The sequence below is a fragment of the Procambarus clarkii genome, chromosome 10 (genome assembly GCF_040958095.1).
Source record: "Procambarus clarkii isolate CNS0578487 chromosome 10, FALCON_Pclarkii_2.0, whole genome shotgun sequence".
Lineage (NCBI taxonomy): Eukaryota > Metazoa > Arthropoda > Malacostraca > Decapoda > Cambaridae > Procambarus > Procambarus clarkii.
This window is the reverse complement of record NC_091159.1, coordinates 19,091,166-19,109,687: the sequence shown is the minus strand read 5'-3', so window position 1 is coordinate 19,109,687 and position 18,522 is coordinate 19,091,166. Positions and strand designations below refer to the sequence as shown.

At 40.6% G+C, this 18,522-nt stretch overlaps 1 protein-coding gene across 1 annotated transcript in view; it reads left to right on the top strand.

Annotated features, from left to right (window-relative positions):
- Window positions 1-18,522, top strand: part of LOC138363004 (synaptogenesis protein syg-2-like) — a 233,697-nt gene that overhangs the window by 115,306 nt on the left and 99,869 nt on the right. The window contains exon 5 of the mRNA XM_069321682.1: window positions 373-517. Coding sequence (XP_069177783.1) covers window positions 373-517 — 145 coding nt within the window. The remainder of the gene's footprint in view (window positions 1-372; window positions 518-18,522) is intronic.

The following is an 18,522-nucleotide window of genomic DNA, read 5'->3' as shown; positions in this document are numbered from 1 at the left end:
TGTTTTTGATCGTTGATTGTTTTTGATCGTTGATTGATTGTTTTTGATCGTTGATTGATTGCTTTTGATTGTTGATTGTGATTGATTGATATGATCGTTGATTGATTGACAGTTGAGAGGCGGGCCGAAAGAGCAGAGCTCAACCCCCGCAAGCACAACTAGGTGAAACCTGGTGAATACACACACACACACACACACACACACACACACACACACACTAAAAGATAATCAAACACACTGATAGAGCACAACACACTTAACAAATAACCTCAAACACACTACCTAGTCACACTAGCCAATCACAGTAGCTAATCACACTACCGAGTCAAACTAGTCAACCACACTAACAAGCCATCATTATCTTTACTACAGTCACTGAGGCTGGGAGAGGTGACATCATCATGGGTAACGCTGGTGCCGGAGGCCGAGGACCACGGAGCCACACTCACCTGCCGGGCCCACAACCCCAACCTGCCAGGTCATGCCGTTACCACCTCCACAGCTCTCCAGATCACCTGTGAGTACTAACAACATCATTGTAATAATAGTGAGCCCAACCATGATTCTTTTTAAAAGTGTGTTAGTTTTGTTTTTAATATTGCAATAATGCCTAGATTTTATCTTTATTCGATGGAAATTGGACAATTCTAGGTGTTTTGTTTTTAATTTCTAGATCATCAATGACAATGTCAACAATTGTGGCAATACTGGAGATTTGTCAACGTGTATAATAGCTATAAATGGAGAATGTTTGTGCAAGTTTTGAAGGTGAAATGCGTGAAATGCCTTTTTAAACTTTACATAATTAATGGTTATTTTATCGGGAGTGACACGGGGAAGTGGTCTGGGTCATCCCAGTGCCCACATGAAGACGGGGCATGGCGCCAGTGCCCCGTCTTTGTGAAGTTTTAAAATGTTAAATGTTCAGTGCTGAATCCATAGATGTTAGCATATGTTTGAATACAGTAACTAGACCCTACTCTAGTAAATTGTTGATTACTGGACCCATCACCTTGCTGGTGATCCTGACCGCCCCATTACTTGACCCATCACCTTGCTGATGATCCTGACCTCCCCATTACTAGACCCTTACTTGGGGAGGCCCTAGACCATTACTTGGGCTGGACGGTAGAGCGACTGTCTCGCTTCATGCAGGTCGGCTTTCAATCCCCGACCGTCCAAGTGGTTTGGCACCATTCCTTTCCTACGTCCCATCCCAAATCCTAATCCTGACCCCTTCCCAGTGCTATATAGTCGTAATGACTTGGTGCTTTCCCCTGAAAATCCCTCCCTCTTTCCCAGAGGCCGTCACAACTATGACAATTATATTTATTCTTATAATATTTAGAATAAATATCCTAAACATTTCCATGGTTATGAAAATGTTATTTTCAAAACCATGAAAAAAAGGCCAAGTTCTCTTGTTAGAGACAACAAGTAATGGTCTAGAAAACATCATCATAAATAGGGTTAACTAGCATATGGAATACTATTATCTATATACTTAAATAATGTAATGTAATGTCTTGTAAAGCCACTAGCACGCTTCACGCTAGTGGCTTTAATAATCCGTAATCCTAATTTTCCCCGGAATACGACCCCGCCAAATCGTTTAACAACCAGGTACCCATTTTACTGTTGGGTAAACATAGGCTACAGTTAAAGATTTACACCTAGTCAATCCTCCCCAGCCAGGATATGAACCCAGGACAAATTGCTCGCGAAGAGCGGAGCGAGTGTTTTACCACTGCACCACGGAAGGTTTCAGAAGCCATAGATTAACTCAAAACGCTGTTAACATAATATGATGCTACTGACAGCATTCCAAAGCCAATACAATTATCAATATAATGCGACCAGGGCCGCTGGCTGCTACACCACACCGATGACGGCGCGATTTTCCATAGACGAGTTAACAACTTCCTAAAGACAGAATAAATAGTCCACTCTCGAGCAACAGAGTAGCGGAAGTACTACGACCCCCTGAGGAACTCCCTATCAGCAGGGGGTCGTGCAGGGGGTCCCAGGGGTCGTGCAGGGGGTCCCAGGAGTCGTGCAGCAATACACAACACTTCCACCGTTGTCAGTGACCTCCCGTTACCAAAATATAATGCGCCGACCATCACCTGTTCTCCGACGATATTATTCACGTAGTGAGGTCGACACCAGCTGGACAAAGCACGACACAGTTATTTGTGACAAAAGAAGAACTGGCAAACAACAAGATGGTATCTAATTTGGACAATAGTGACAAATCCTAACGAAATAAAGCTTTGTTCGTAAGGCTGTTGGGCTAGTTCACTTGCAGCCATTAACATCGGTGGTGACTTCATTCCTCTCCAGAACACCAGCACAATCTTAGGCTACGGATTATCAAGATTATAAAAGTCGACTGAACATATCAACAGCAATGGGGAAAGCCCAGTTAGCACAGCTGTACCGAGTCAACCAAACTCCGCATGTGACACTCACCTGTACACATGCTTATCATCCCTTTGTTACAACATCCATCCACTCCACATTCTTTAATAGAAAATAAATCAAACATGCTAAAATTACATTAAAAACAGAGGAGTACGATTTGTAGCAAATGTACCAATCAATGATACAGTAGGCAGTGTCAACCTCCATATATGGCTCAAGCTGGAGCCCCTGAGCATGTGTCTGGAGGCTCTCGGTAAACCTGCTGTAAAGACTCAAGAACAGCTACCTACTGAAACGAGAAGACCCCTTCATAATTTCCAACACCACAAACTACAAGATCAGCCTTTATATATATATAAAAATATATGTCGTACCTAGTAGCCAGAACGCACTTCTCAGCCTAATATGCAAGGCCCGATTTGCCTAATAAGCCAAGTTTTCATGAATTAATGTTTTTTCGACTACCTAACCTACCTAACCTAACCTACCTAACAAAACCTAACCTAACTTTTTTGGCTGCCTAACCTAACCTAATCTATAAAGATAGGTTAGGTTAGGTTAGGTAGGGTTGGTTAGGTTCGGTCATTTAATTACGTTAATTTTAACTCCAATACAAAAAAAATTACCTCATACATAATGAAATGGGTAGCTTTATCATTTCATAAGAAAAAAATTAGAGAAAATATATTAATTCATGAAAACTTGGCTTATTAGGCAAATCGGGCGTTGCATAGTAGGCCGAGAATTGCGTTCTGGCTACTAGGTACGACATATATATATAATATATATATATATATATATTAGTATATATATTAGTATATTTTGGTAGCAGTCTTTCCTGTAGACATATATTATTAAATATGACCGAAAAAGTAAGATTAATAATTCTAACACGAATTTTCTCAATCTTTCGTACATTACGCTTCACTGTTGGAGGTAAATAAAAAATCACTTCTCCAAAATTCATTTTTATTTCTAGTCTGACGCGACACGGGCGCGTTTCGTAAAACTTATTACATTTTCAAAGACTTCACAAATACACAACTGATTAGAACGTATCTCTGATTTTATATCTACATTTGAGTGAGGTGGGAAGGGTGATGTGGCATTAACACAAGACAGAACAGGAGGGGATATTAATAGGGTATTAAAAGTATCAACACAAGACAGAACAGAAACAATGGGTATTGAATAGAAGTGTTTGTAGAAAGCCTATTGGTCCATATTTCTTGATGCTTCTATATTGGAGCGGAGTCTTGAGGTGGGTAGAATATAGTTGTGCAATAATTGGCTGTTGATTGCTGGTGTTGACTTCTTGATGTGTAGTGCCTCGCAAACGTCAAGCCGCCTGCTATCGCTGTATCTATCGATGATTTCTGTGTTGTTTACTAGGATTTCTCTGGCGATGGTTTGGTTATGGGAAGAGATTATATGTTCCTTAATGGAGCCCTCTTGCTTATGCATCGTTAAACGCCTAGAAACGTTTAACGTACGAAACGAAAAACGTTTTTACGAAACGTTTTTCGTAAAAAAGTTTTACGAAACGCGCCCGTGTCGCGTCAGACTAGAAATAAAAATGAATTTTGGAGAAGTGATTTTTGATTTACCTCCAACAGTGAAGCGTAATGTACGAAAGATTGAGAAAATTCGTGTTAGAATTATTAATCTTACTTTTTCGGTCATATTTAATAATATATATATATATATATATATATATATATATATATATATATATATATATATATATATATATATATATATATATATATATATATATATATTATTAAATATGACCGAAAAAGTAAGATATATATATATATATATATATATATATATATATATCTCTTACTTTTTCGGTCATATTTAATAATATATATATATATATATATATATATATATATATATATATATATATATATATATATATATATATATATATATATATATATTATTAAATATGACCGAAAAAGTAAGATTAATAATTCTAACACGAATTTTCTCAATCTTTCGTACATTACGCTTCACTGTTGGAGGTAAATCAAAAATCACTTCTCCAAAATTCATTTTTATTTCTAGTCTGACGCGACACGGGCGCGTTTCGTAAAACTTATTACATTTTCAAAGACTTCACAAATACACAACTGATTAGAACTTGCGTTTCCCTGATTTTATATCTACATTTGAGTGAGGTGGGAAGGGTGATGTGGCATTACATTTGAGTGAGGTGGGAAGGGTGATGTGGCATTAACACAAGACAGAACACTAGGGGATATTAATAGGGTATTAAAAGTATCAACACAAGACAGAACAGAAACAATGGGTATTGAATAGAAGTGTTTGTAGAAAGCCTATTGGTCCATATTTCTTGATGCTTCTATATTGGAGCGGAGTCTTGAGGTGGGTAGAATATAGTTGTGCAATAATTGGCTGTTGATTGCTGGTGTTGACTTCTTGATGTGTAGTGCCTCGCAAACGTCAAGCCGCCTGCTATCGCTGTATCTATCGATGATTTCTGTGTTGTTTACTAGGATTTCTCTGGCGATGGTTTGGTTATGGGAAGAGATTATATGTTCCTTAATGGAGCCCTGTTGTTTATGCATCGTTAAGCGCCTAGAAAGAGATGTTGTTGTCTTGCCTATATACTGGGTTTTTTGGAGCTTACAGTCCCCAAGTGGGCATTTGAAGGCATAGACGACGTTAGTCTCTTTTAAAGCGTTCTGTTTTGTGTCTGGAGAGTTTCTCATGAGTAGGCTGGCCGTTTTTCTGGTTTTATAGTAAATCGTCAGTTGTATCCTCTGATTTTTGTCTGTAGGGATAACGTTTCTATTAACAATATCTTTCAGGACCCTTTCCTCGGTTTTATAAGCTGTGGAAAAGAAGTTCCTGTAAAATAGTCTAATAGGGGGTATAGGTGTTGTGTTAGTTGTCTCTTCGGAGGTTGCATGGCTTTTCACTTTCCTTCTTAAGAAGGAAAGTGAAAAGCCATGCAACCTCCGAAGAGACAACTAACACAACACCTATACCCCCTATTAGACTATTTTACAGGAACTTCTTTTCCACAGCTTATAAAACCGAGGAAAGGGTCCTGAAAGATATTGTTAATAGAAACGTTATCCCTACAGACAAAAATCAGAGGATACAACTGACGATTTACTATAAAACCAGAAAAACGGCCAGCCTACTCATGAGAAACTCTCCAGACACAAAACAGAACGCTTTAAAAGAGACTAACGTCGTCTATGCCTTCAAATGCCCACTTGGGGACTGTAAGCTCCAAAAAACCCAGTATATAGGCAAGACAACAACATCTCTTTCTAGGCGCTTAACGATGCATAAACAACAGGGCTCCATTAAGGAACATATAATCTCTTCCCATAACCATACCATCGCCAGAGAAATCCTAGTAAACAACACAGAAATCATCGATAGATACAGCGATAGCAGGCGGCTTGACGTTTGCGAGGCACTACACATCAAGAAGTCAACACCAGCAATCAACAGCCAATTATTGCACAACTATATTCTACCCACCTCAAGACTCCGCTCCAATATAGAAGCATCAAGAAATATGGACCAATAGGCTTTCTACAAACACTTCTATTCAATACCCATTGTTTCTGTTCTGTCTTGTGTTGATACTTTTAATACCCTATTAATATCCCCTAGTGTTCTGTCTTGTGTTAATGCCACATCACCCTTCCCACCTCACTCAAATGTAATGCCACATCACCCTTCCCACCTCACTCAAATGTAGATATAAAATCAGGGAAACGCAAGTTCTAATCAGTTGTGTATTTGTGAAGTCTTTGAAAATGTAATAAGTTTTACGAAACGCGCCCGTGTCGCGTCAGACTAGAAATAAAAATGAATTTTGGAGAAGTGATTTTTGATTTACCTCCAACAGTGAAGCGTAATGTACGAAAGATTGAGAAAATTCGTGTTAGAATTATTAATCTTACTTTTTCGGTCATATTTAATAATATATGTCTACAGGAAAGACTGCTACCAAAATATACTAATATATATATATATATATATATATATATATATATATATATATATATATATATATATATATATATATATATATATATATATAATATTGTTGAATATGACCGAGAAGGTAAGATTTATGATTCTAACACGAATCTTCTCAATATTTCTTCTGTTTTTCTTCACTGTCGGGGGTAGTTGAAAAATTAACTCTTCAAAGTTCATTTTCACACTTTTATTTGTGGTCTGACGCCTAGGGTACGTTTCGCAAGAACACTTCTGACATTTTCAAAGACAATTTTACATACTCAGATCGTGATTATATTCGTTTTTGGGTGAGGTGATAGGATACAAATGTTTTTGGGTGAGGTGACAGGACAGAAATCAAATGGGAAAAGACAGAACTCGAAACAATGAGTATATTGCGTGTTTTATCTTCTGGCTTCTGTGCTGGTTCAGGGTTTGAAGTGGGTAGAATGTAATTATGTGTTAATTGGCTGTTGATTGCTGGTTTTGACTTTTTGGTGTGTAGGGCCTCGCTGATGTCAAGTCTCCTGTTGTCGTTGTATCTGTCGATAATTTCTGTGTTGCTTGTTAAGATTTCTCTGGTGATGGTCTGGTTGTGTGAGGAGATTATATGTTCCTTGATGGAGCCCTGTTGTTTGTGCATTGTTAGTCGCCTGGAAAGAGACGCTGTTGTCTTGCCTATGTACTGAGATCTTTATATAGAATCATATTCGTGTTAGAATCATTATATGATTAATGATTCTAACACGAATCTTGTCAATATTTTTTATGTTTTTCTTCACTATCGAGGGAAGTTGAAAAATTAACTCTCCAAAGTTTATTTTTTACACTCTACTGTAATATGACGCCTGGGGATGCGTTTTGCAAAGTACACCTTACATTTTCAAAGACAATTTTACCGTGTCAAACATCGAATTATATACTCTCTGGGTGAGGTGCAGCATGAATGCCATAACAAGGAGGTATTAAAGATATCAAGGAATAAATGGATCAAGGGGGTATCAATGAATGATTGGATCGGGGGTATTAGTAGGGTAACTGGATGCTGTGTCTGCGCTGGCTCTGGGTCTTGGAGTGGGTAGAATGTAATTATGTGTTAATTGGCTGTTGATTGCTGGTCTGGACTTCTTGATATGTAGCGCCTCGCTGGTGTCCAGTCTCCTGCTTGGAGATTGGATATCAGCACACTGTCTTCGTCACTGTAACCATCTTCACAGTGCACTGTCTTCGTCACTGCTCTCACCTATTTGTGCTTGCGGGGGTTGAGCTTCGGCTCTTTGGTCCTGCCTCTCAACTGTCAATCAACTGATCTACAGGTTCCTGAGCCTACTGGGCTCTATCATATCTACATTTGAAACTGTGTATGGAGTCAGCCTCCACCAAATCACTGCCTAATGCATTCCACCTGTTAACTACTCTGACACTGAAAAAGTTTTCTAACGCCCCTGTGGCTCATGTGGGTACTCAGTTTCCACCTGTGTCCCCTAGTGCATGTGTCCCTTGTTTTAAATAACCTGTTTTTTTTACCCTATCAATTCCTCTGTGAATCTTGTATGTGGCTATTATGTCTCCCCTGACTCTTCTGTCTTCCAGCGTCGTTAGGTGTAGTTCCCGTAGCCTTTCCTCGTATCTCATACCCCTCAGCCCGGGTACTAGTCTGGTGGCATAACTCTGAACCTTCTTCAATTTAGTCTTGGGCTAGACGAGATATGGACTCCATGTTTGAGCCGCATACTCCAGGATTGGTCTGACATTTGTGGTATACAAGGTTCTGAATGATTCCTTACACAAGTTTCTAAAAGCTGTTCTTATGTTGGCTAACCTGGCATTTGCCGCTGATGTGGGCTCCAATTGATGTGGGCTCGGAGGACAAGTCTGGTGTGATATCATCCCCAGGTCTTTCTCTTTCTTTGATTCATGAAGAATTTCCGCTCCCAAATGATACCTTGTATCTGGCCTCCTGCTCCCTACACCTATCTTCATTACATTACATTTGCTTGGGTTAAACTCTAACAGCCAGTTGTTGGACCATTCCTTCAGTTTGTCCAGGCCTTCTTAAAGCCTCAAGCCGTCCTCTTCTGTCTTAATCGTTCTCAAAATTTTGGTGTCCTCAGCAAACATTGAGAGGAATGAGTCTATACCCTCCGGGAGATCGTTTACGTATATCAGAAACAGGATAGGCCCTGGTACAGAGCCCTGTGGGACTCCACTGGTAACATCACGCCAATCTGGGTTTCACTCCTTACCGTAACTCTCTGCTTCCTGTTATTTAGGTACTCCCTTATCCACTGGAGAACCTTACCAGTTACTCCTGCCTTTCTCTCCAGCTGATGTACCAGCCTCTTATGGGGTACTGTGCCAAAGGCTTTCCGACAGTAAAAGAAAATGCAGTCTGCTCACCCTTCTCTTTCTAGTTTAAATCTTTGTCACCTAGTCGTAGAATTCTATTAAACCTGTAAGGCAATATTTACCCTCCCTGAACCCGTGTTGGTGGTGTGTCACGAAGTCCCTTCTCTCCAGATGTGTTACTAAGTTCTTTATCGCGATCTTCTCCATCAGCTTGAATGGTATTCACGTTAAAGACACTGGCCTGCAGTTCAGTGCCTCTTGCCTGTCACACTTTCTGTATATTGGGACTACATTAGCCGTCTTCCATGTTTCTGGTAAGTCACCCATCTCCAGTTGAGTATTGACCATTTTCACTACACAAGCTGCATCACTAATCAAAAGGATGTGCCTTGACTGCAGATTTGTTAACTGAACTGTATTTTGCTTCTCAATATCTGAACACACTAATATTTAAACAAATGCTAAACGTTACGGACTTTTGCCTACACATTTTATATCCACTGACTTGGTGAAAGTGGAAGGTACAGAGGTCAATTTTCCTTCATCGGTGGCATCGGAGCTGACCCCGAGCACCGTTTGAGACTTCAAAAAGTCCCCAATCACCAGGGAAAGTTGCGTGAGACTAGCCCCAAACATCCGGCTAAAACATTGTAAAGACAAAACGACAGATATACTCATTTATTGAGATGAGAGTACCCAGCGATGCCCGGGTCTCTGCCTGTCTCCCTCTCTCTCTCTCCCATTCTCCTTTCCTCACATTTTTTTTTATTGACACATTTATGTACATCTGCATTTGTGCAGCTACCCTAGACTATATTAAGGGAAGTACAGTGAGTGTGTGTCAAAAAGCAAGCTACGTGATGCTAAAATCCCCATCACACAGGATGGTTAGTCATACAGAGGCATGTGAACAGTAATCTGCACTGGCAGACTCTGAGTTCATTATGAGGATATTATAACCACAAGAGTGAATAAGGCAGCAGTGATACTAATCGTCCCCATCTCACAGGATGGTTAGTTATACAGGGCCGTATGCTCAGTTGCCTGCACTGGCAAATTTTGGGTACAATATGAGAATATCCTCAAGAACACGAGAGTGAATAAAGTAATTGCAATGCTACAGGTACCTCGTGCCAACTGGTCTGATAACTGGGCATTCGGTGATGTAGTATGCAAGATCATGCCCCAGTTCCTGCTCATAGAGTTTGCACCTGGAGTGCTCAGGATTGGGAGATCCGTCACCTGTTGCCACCTGCCACAGGTAACATTAACTCAACCTGATCCTGGCAACCACTGTGTCGCATAGTTGTGTCGCATAGTCTAGTAGACGTTTTATGCTGCCCATAAACATAGATTTCAGAACTGAACAAATCATAGCTTTTTATACAGGTGCTTTCAGGTCGTAGGTAGTCAGTAATTTTTCTCCTATCAGACCTGAGTGTTTAGAACTATCGTTTTGACAGCAGAGATGGGGATACCTAGATCTAATTCAACTTAATCTTTGTTACTCGCTAATTTACACGTTACATGCAAATACCATTCGTCTTCATCTTGAAAAACATAAATTAATAAAGGATTCACAACATGATTTTACAAATGGCCGTTCATGTTTAACAAATTTGTTATCATCTTATTCTAGCATAGTTGAGGCAGTTGATAGTGGTAAGGTTTGTGATGTTGTGTACCTTGACTTTAGCAAAGCTTTTGATACACTGCCACATGAAAGACTGATTAAAAGTTGGAGGCTCGTGATATTGTGGGTGCTATATTAAGGTGGATTAGGTCATGACTATACCAAAGGAAACAATGAGTGGGGTTAAGTCACAATGGGAAAATGTTGTAAGTGGAGTGCCTCAAAGGCTCTGTCCTGGGACCTCTGTTATTCATGATATATTTAAATGATTTAGATTCAGGTTTGAGCAGCAATATTTGCAAATTGGCCGATGATACAAAAATCGGGAGGGAAATAAACACGGAAAAAGACTCGCTATCACTTCAAGACGATCTAAATAGGGTTTTGAAATGGTCAAAAGATTGGCAGATGCAGTTTAATGCTGATAAATGTAAGGTTCTGAGGCTAGGTAATGATTATATAGTTGCAAGATACGAGCTAAATGATGTTGAGATTGGGAAGCCGGATTGCGAAAAGGAGTTATGATTGGTAACAATTTAAAAGCAAAATATTAATGCATAAATGTTCATAATAAGGCAAATAGGACACCAGGATTTATTAATCGAAGCGTTACTAATAAGACACCTGGTGTTGTTCTTCAGCTATATCCTGCTCTGGTTAGGCCCCATTTAGATTATTCCGTTCAGTTTTGGTCGCCGAATGGATATAAATATACTAGAACGTGGCCAGCGTGGATGACTAAGTTAATCCCGCAAATTAGAAATCTGTCATATGATGAAAGATTGACAAAGCTTAAATTACATTCTCTGCAAAGGTGAAGAGTTAGAGGTGTACCAGTCGATGAATGGACATAACAAAGGGGATATTAATAGAGCATTGAAAGTATCAACATAGTACATAACACGAAACAATGGGTATAAATTTATAAGTTTAGATTTAGGAACGATCTGGGTAAATACTGGTTCGGTAAAAGGGTTGTTCATTTGTGGAATCAATTACCGCGTAACGTGGTGGAGGTTGGAGCCCTTGATTGTTTCAAACGTGGGTTGGACATGTATATGAGTGGGATTGGGTGGTTATAGATAGGAGCTGCCTCGTATGGGCCAATAGGTCTTCTGTAGTTACCTTTATTCTTATGTTCTTAATTTGGCTGCAATGTCTGTGTCACTATGATGGGTTATATATTGTGTGATCGTAGCCAAACAAAGGAGATTCGAAACCCTTTACTCCGTGCAACGATTAGGTCGTTGGTAATAATTGGTAGTATGAGGTTCTTGCTGTCGATCTTCCAGGAGAAGTTTTCGATTCCTTGAAGAGAAGACTTTGAGTCACAAAATATTATTCCTCCTCCAATGTTTTTTAATGTACTGGAAGCTAGTTGTAATGCTGCTAGTTCTGCTTGTGTGGAGGTCAGCCAGTTGTTTAACCTGACATTGACAGTCTTTGTTCAAATATTATTTCTATAAAACCTACATGCTGCTGCAGTCCGTCCAGTAGAGGATTGGACTGAGCCGTCGGTGTAGACACAGTGCTCGTTAGGTTTTAAATTTTGGATGGAGGAGGCAATTGTTTCGAGTGTGACAGCTTTGAGAAGAGCAAGATTTTCGTTATCTTTCTTGGTGACAGGTGTGTATGATACTCGAATGGTGGGGTACAGATAAAGAGGAATATCAGAGACAGGTAGATTGCACTTAAAAGGAATGTTGAGTTTGATAAAATTGTAGGCATTTTTGATCAGCCGACATACCAACTCACCAAAAGAGTGAGGTGGTATATCGGCACCAGTCAATAGGGTGTTAACAGCACTAAATAATTTGTCTCTGAACAATGCAGGAGATGTAGGGTCTCTCATGACTTTAAGGCGAAAGGTGGTGTTGACTTGCATGATTCTCTCTAGTATGGTTGGAAGCTTCAGTTCTTCCCTCATGTTGATTCTTGTGCATCTTGGGCACCAAGAATTATCCTCATGGCTTCATTCAGTACTACTTCAAGTTTGTCCAACACAGAGGAGGGGAAGTTAAATAGGTGCAAAGCATGATACTCAACTAGAGATCAAATAAACATTATATAGAATAATCTAGCATATTTAATATTAATATCAATATCCTTACCGGTAAGTGTTTTCAGTGGTTTAAGTCTTTTAACCTACGATGTAAATTGTTTACAATGTCACTGTTGATACCAACTCCAAGGTATTTGTGCTGCCCACACGTCTCAACGATCTGGTTGTTGACCAACTCCAAGGTATTTGTGCTGCCCACACGTCTCAACGATCTGGTTGTTGACCAACTCCAAGGTATTTGTGCTGCCCACACGTCTCAACGATCTGGTTGTTGACCAACTCCAAGGTATTTGTGCTGCCCACACGTCTCAACGATCTGGTTGTTGACCAACTCCAAGGTATTTGTGCTGCCCACACGTCTCAACGATCTGGTTGTTGACCAACTCCAAGGTATTTGTGCTGCCCACACGTCTCAACGATCTGGTTGTTGACCAACTCCAAGGTATTTGTGCTGCCCACACGTTTCAACGATCTGGTTGTTGACCTTGAAAGTTAGGGAGAAATGAGTTTTCTCTTGGGGATAGAGAGCTGTGGATTTAGTTATAGAGATAACAAAACCACATTCAATGCTTTTAGCAGCGAGTGCATCAAGTAGAGCTTGAAGTCTAGTTTGGGTATTTGCAACAATGCATGTGTTATCGGCATAACAGATGACGGCTTCGTCAGGTAGTGTGGGAATGTCAATTGTTAATTTGTGCATCAGAACATTGAACAATGTTGGGCTTAGCACTCCACCCTGGATGTTACATGTATCAGTAACACACTATGGACAACCAGACCCAGGTTTCAGACTTCACAGGAATCGCTGGTTGTGGCAACAGAAGCCAGTCCTGCTTCCAGAGTCTTGGGGATCGGCCTCTACCACACTTCGACACTCGCTATGTAATCACACTTCACCAGGGGGCAGTTGAGTGAGGCTAGCCGCACCCGTCCGGCCTCTAACCCCGAACAGACACAGACAGAGACAGACACAGACCCTCTGTTGATTGACGGTTGAGAGGCGGGACCAAAGAGCCAGAGCTCAACCCCCGCAAGCACAATTTGGTGAGTACAGACAGACAGACATACAGACACAGACAGACAGACATACAGACATTTCCTTTTACGTGTATAGAATGCAGCGAACGCCTGACAGCACCTCAAATATCATAACTACCAGTTATTCTTGTATCGACGTCCCCCTAATGTAATGTTTACCTGCGACGTCAGTTAGTTTGAAAACAGAATTTGGTGAGTTTTGAAACTGTGGCTGGAGCTCTGAGGGTAAACTGGAGTCTCTCAAGTGACTGTAGCTCAGAGCTCATAGACACCTTGAGAGTTTGTACTCGTCAATACTATGGATCCCCTGACCTCAGACAATTAGACCCCCCCCCCTTCCTCCGCAGAAGAACAGATGAGGTAACATGAGAAGATTAAAGAACATGAGAACCATTTAGGAAACTTCATAGAGCCTATTGGCATATGCGAGGCACTTCTTCATTCACAACCAGACTCTATCATATGAAAGTCTAAACTATTGTAACAGCAGTAAGGAACTTCTCAAATGGTCACAGTTTGGTGGCAGTCAATTAGTTCCAGACAGCGAGAATGACAAGACGTAAATGAAGACTAACAATATAATCTACCAGAAAGGAAACAGTTAGCCGTGAAGAGAAAGAGAATTCTCAGGGAAAAGCGCCAAGCCATTACAACTATATAGCACTTGGAAGGGGTCAGGATAAGGATTAGGGATGGGGACGGGAGGAAAGGAATGGTGCCCAACCACTTTGACGGTCGAGGATTGAACGGCGACTTGCACAAAGCGAGGCCGTCGCTCTACCGTCCAGCCCAAGTGGTTGAGGTGAAGAGAGAGAGGCATACTGTTATAGTTGTGGACGGTCTCCCACCACCCCCCCTTCCCCCTGCCGGCTCCTCCAAGCAAACGGACTCAAAGTTAGAAACTCGATTTGTGGCAAAAGTTGAATCTCAGTTTCACACGCCAGAAAGTTTGTGTCAGCTGAGTTGGTTTAATTTATTCATATGCAAATTTAAATTTGCGGTGGGGAATGTTTGACATTAATAAATATAATTGCTTAGTTTCAAAAATACAAAATACTAACTATTAATAATTATCATTGAAATTATCAATTATATCACATATCAATTACGTTAATTAAAACCAATAAATGATCAGAAGAAGTAAATCATTGCATCAAATAATTGAGTTTAAAACAAAAGACTTCATTCATTTGCACTTGCAATCAAACAGAAAAAATACACATTATGATTATACATTAATATTTCACAGAAAGACAACACCCATGAGTCACGATTATGTCATGATTCCCAGCAGTTATTAGTGAAAAAATCACAATGTCAAAACATTGTTGGCAATAATGGATTAATGTGAATAATTCCCACACAACAAGTATACAATATCACTATGAGCAATGAGTGGAGGCAGACTTGTATATCGTCCACATTAACCCCTAAACTGCTGGAAAGATTCACGCGCCATCTTCCTTATGCTAAAGAAATTTAATCTTCACAAAGAGAAAAATTCGGATGCAAAAAGTAGAGAAATGTATGAAAGAAAATATTGGTAAGGTGTAGAAGTTTGCCGGGTGTCGGGGTGGTGTGGGAGAGGTCACCATGGGGTCACCTGCCAACCCGTCAACTGACAGGGTTCGAATCCTTCAGCGGTCAAGTGTTTTTTGATGCATATTGGCTTGGGGACCATTCAAGATTGACACACAAATGACGGCTCATGCGGCCCTAACATGCTGAAGGGATTTCATGAAATATCTGTGCCCAAAATAGTCACGAGTGCTGTTGGGTATTGGGGATTAAAAGTCAGAGGACTCTCCAATACTTGTGTACAGTCTGTGGCTGAGTGGTTATAGTGCTGGACACGCCACGGGGCATGGAGACCCTGGCTGACTCGGTTCGAATTCTTCAGGGGGTTAAAAGTTTTCTGATGTATGTTGGCTTGAGGACCAATCAAATTTAACGCATATATGTATGTGTATAATTCTATATTACGTATGTATGTATGTATGTATGTATGTGTGTGTGTGTATATATATATATATATATATATATATATATATATATATATATATATATATATATATATATATAATATGCTGCTCATGCAGCTAGAGCCTACATTGCCAACATTACGAATGAAAAAGCCCTGATAAAGCTGGACTTCAAAAATGCTTTCAATCTGGTTAGAAGGGATGCAGTACTCAGTGCAGTTCATCGCCTTTTTCCTTCCCTCTACCCGTTTGTAAACTCATGCTACAGCAAGAATCTAACCCTGCTTTTTGGGGAACATGAAATTGAATCACAAGAAGGTGTCCAACAAGGTGACCCCCTTGCTCCTTTTCTGTTCTGCCTAGTTATCAAGGAAGTCACCGATAACCTGTCCAGTGAGCTCAACATTTGGTTTTTGGATGATGGTACTCTAGCCGGCTCCCCAGCCTCACTCTTGGACGACATAAGAATAATCCAGGAGCAAGGAGCAAGCCTAGGCCTCACCCTGAACCCTTCCAAGTGCGAAATAACCTCCACCAACCAGCACATAATAGAGCAAATAAAGGTTGTTTTGCCTGACATTCATACAACCAACCCTGAGGACAGCACACTCCTAGGTGCTCCTCTTGGAAGGAATGCCATCGACGTGGTCCTTGGTAAGAAGATCACTGACCTGAAGAGGATGAACGAGAGGATTGAAGACATCGATGCTCATGATGCACTTTACCTCATCACCAGATGCTTGTCCCTTCCCAGGCTGACCTACTTTATAAGATGTTCGCCATCTTTCAACAATATTAAATTAGAAGAGTATGACAGCTTGCTGAAATCAACACTAGAAAAAGCCCTCAATCTTTCCCTCAGCGACTCAGTGGAAACAGGCCTCCCTTCCTGTCAGACTCGGGGGCCTTGGCGTGCGCACAGCAACACAAATTGCTGTACCAGCATTCCTGTCCTCTTCAGTGGGGTCTGACAACCTGGTGAAGGAAATCCTACCTGAGCACCTAGTTCAACAGGCAGGGGTGCATGATCCCAGCTTCACAGACTGCACAACCAAATGGGTCTCTCTCGCAGGACCAGCACCCCAACCACCGCCTTCTGAAGCCCATAAGCAATCCAGCTGGGATCGCCCCATTGCCGACCAAGAAGCTGCAACTTTGCTAGAAGCTGCGACGACACCACATGACACTGCCCGACTTAGAGCTGTAGCAGCTCCCCATGCAGGTGATTTCCTATTAGCAACCCCAATGTCAGCAACCGGCACCCGTCTCACACCGCAGGCCCTCCGAATTGCCGTGGCTCTTCGCCTAGCTGCCCCAATCCACACCGAATACAGGTGTATTTGCGGCGAGGCAGAGGCCGACAGATATGGACGGCATGGCCTTCTTTGCCAAAGGACCGGAGGATGGCATGCAAGACACGGCGAGGTTAATGACATTATTAAGAGAAGCCTTACCACAGCCGGTTGTCCAGCAGAGAGAGAGCCCCGTTACCTAATGTCCCGCAACTCTGATGAGCCTGTCGGTCGCCCAGACGGAATTACGGTGAACCCCTGGAAGAATGGTAGACAGTTGGTGTGGGACTACACTTGCGTTTCAACTTTAGCCAATACCTATGTTGACTTCAGTGCTACACAAGCAGGAGGAGCTGCCAATCACCGGGAAGCGGCCAAGTCACGTAAATACAGAGACCTTGAGCACCACTACAATTTTGTCCCCATTGCCTCAGAGACGCTTGGTGCCTGGGGTAAAAGTGCTGCTAGCTTTTTAAAGGAGTTGGGGTCTAAGCTAATCGAAACAACTAGAGACCCCAGAGCTGCCAGTTTTCTTTTTCAGCGCCTTAGTGTGGCAATCCAGAGAGGAAATGCTCACTGCATCCATGGTTCGTGCCCGCCATCTGAGGAGCTGGAGGAGCTATTCAACTTATGACAAGCAGCCTTGTACCCTGTATGTAATCAATATTGTAACTTTTTTTTTGTGTAATGACATTTTCAAATAAAGTTAGATAAATATACACACTTAACAAAAGAATAGGGGTGGTAGGAGAAGAAAATATCAAAGTGTTCAGTGAGGATCCAAAAGGTCTTCTCTGAGTACTCTTTATTTTCTTCTCTGAGGTTATGGGTCCCTACATTTGCACCAGAGGTGGTACCCCTTCTAGGTTTAAAAAAAAAAAAAAAAAAAAATATATATATATATATATATATATATATATATATATATATATATATATATATATATATATATATATATATATATAATATGTTGCACCTAGTAGCCAGAACGTCGTTCTCGGCCTGCTATGCAAGACCCGATTTGCCTAATAAGCCAAGTTTTCCTGAATTAATATATTTTCTCTAATTTTTTTCTTATGAAATGATAAAGCTACCCATTTCATTATGAGGTCAATTTTTTTTTTATTGGAGTTAAAATTAATGTAGATATATGACCGAACCTAACCAACCCTACCTAATCTAACCTAACCTATCTTTATAGGTTAGGTTAGGTAGCCGAAAAAGTTAGGTTAGGTTAGGTAAGTTAGGTAGTCGAAAAACAATTATTTCATGAAAACTTGGCTTATTAGGCAAATCGGGCCTTGCATAGTAGGCATAGTAGACTGGGAAGTGCGTTCTGGCTACTAGGTACGACATATATATATATATATATATATATATATATATATGTCGTACCTAGTAGCCAGAACTCACTTCTCAGCCTACTATGCAAGGCCCGATTTGCCTAATAAGCCAAGTTTTCATGAATTAATTGCTTTTCGACTACCTAACCTACCTAACCTAACCTAACCTAACTTTTTCGGCTACCTAACCTAACCTAACCTTTAGAGATAGGTTAGGTTAGGTTAGGTAGGGTTGGTTAGGTTCGGTCATATATCTACGTTAATTTTAACTCCAATAAAAAAAAATTGACCTCTTACATAATGAAATGGGTTGCTTTATCATTTCATAAGAAAAAAATTAGAGAAAATATATTAATTCATGAAAACTTGGCTTATTAGG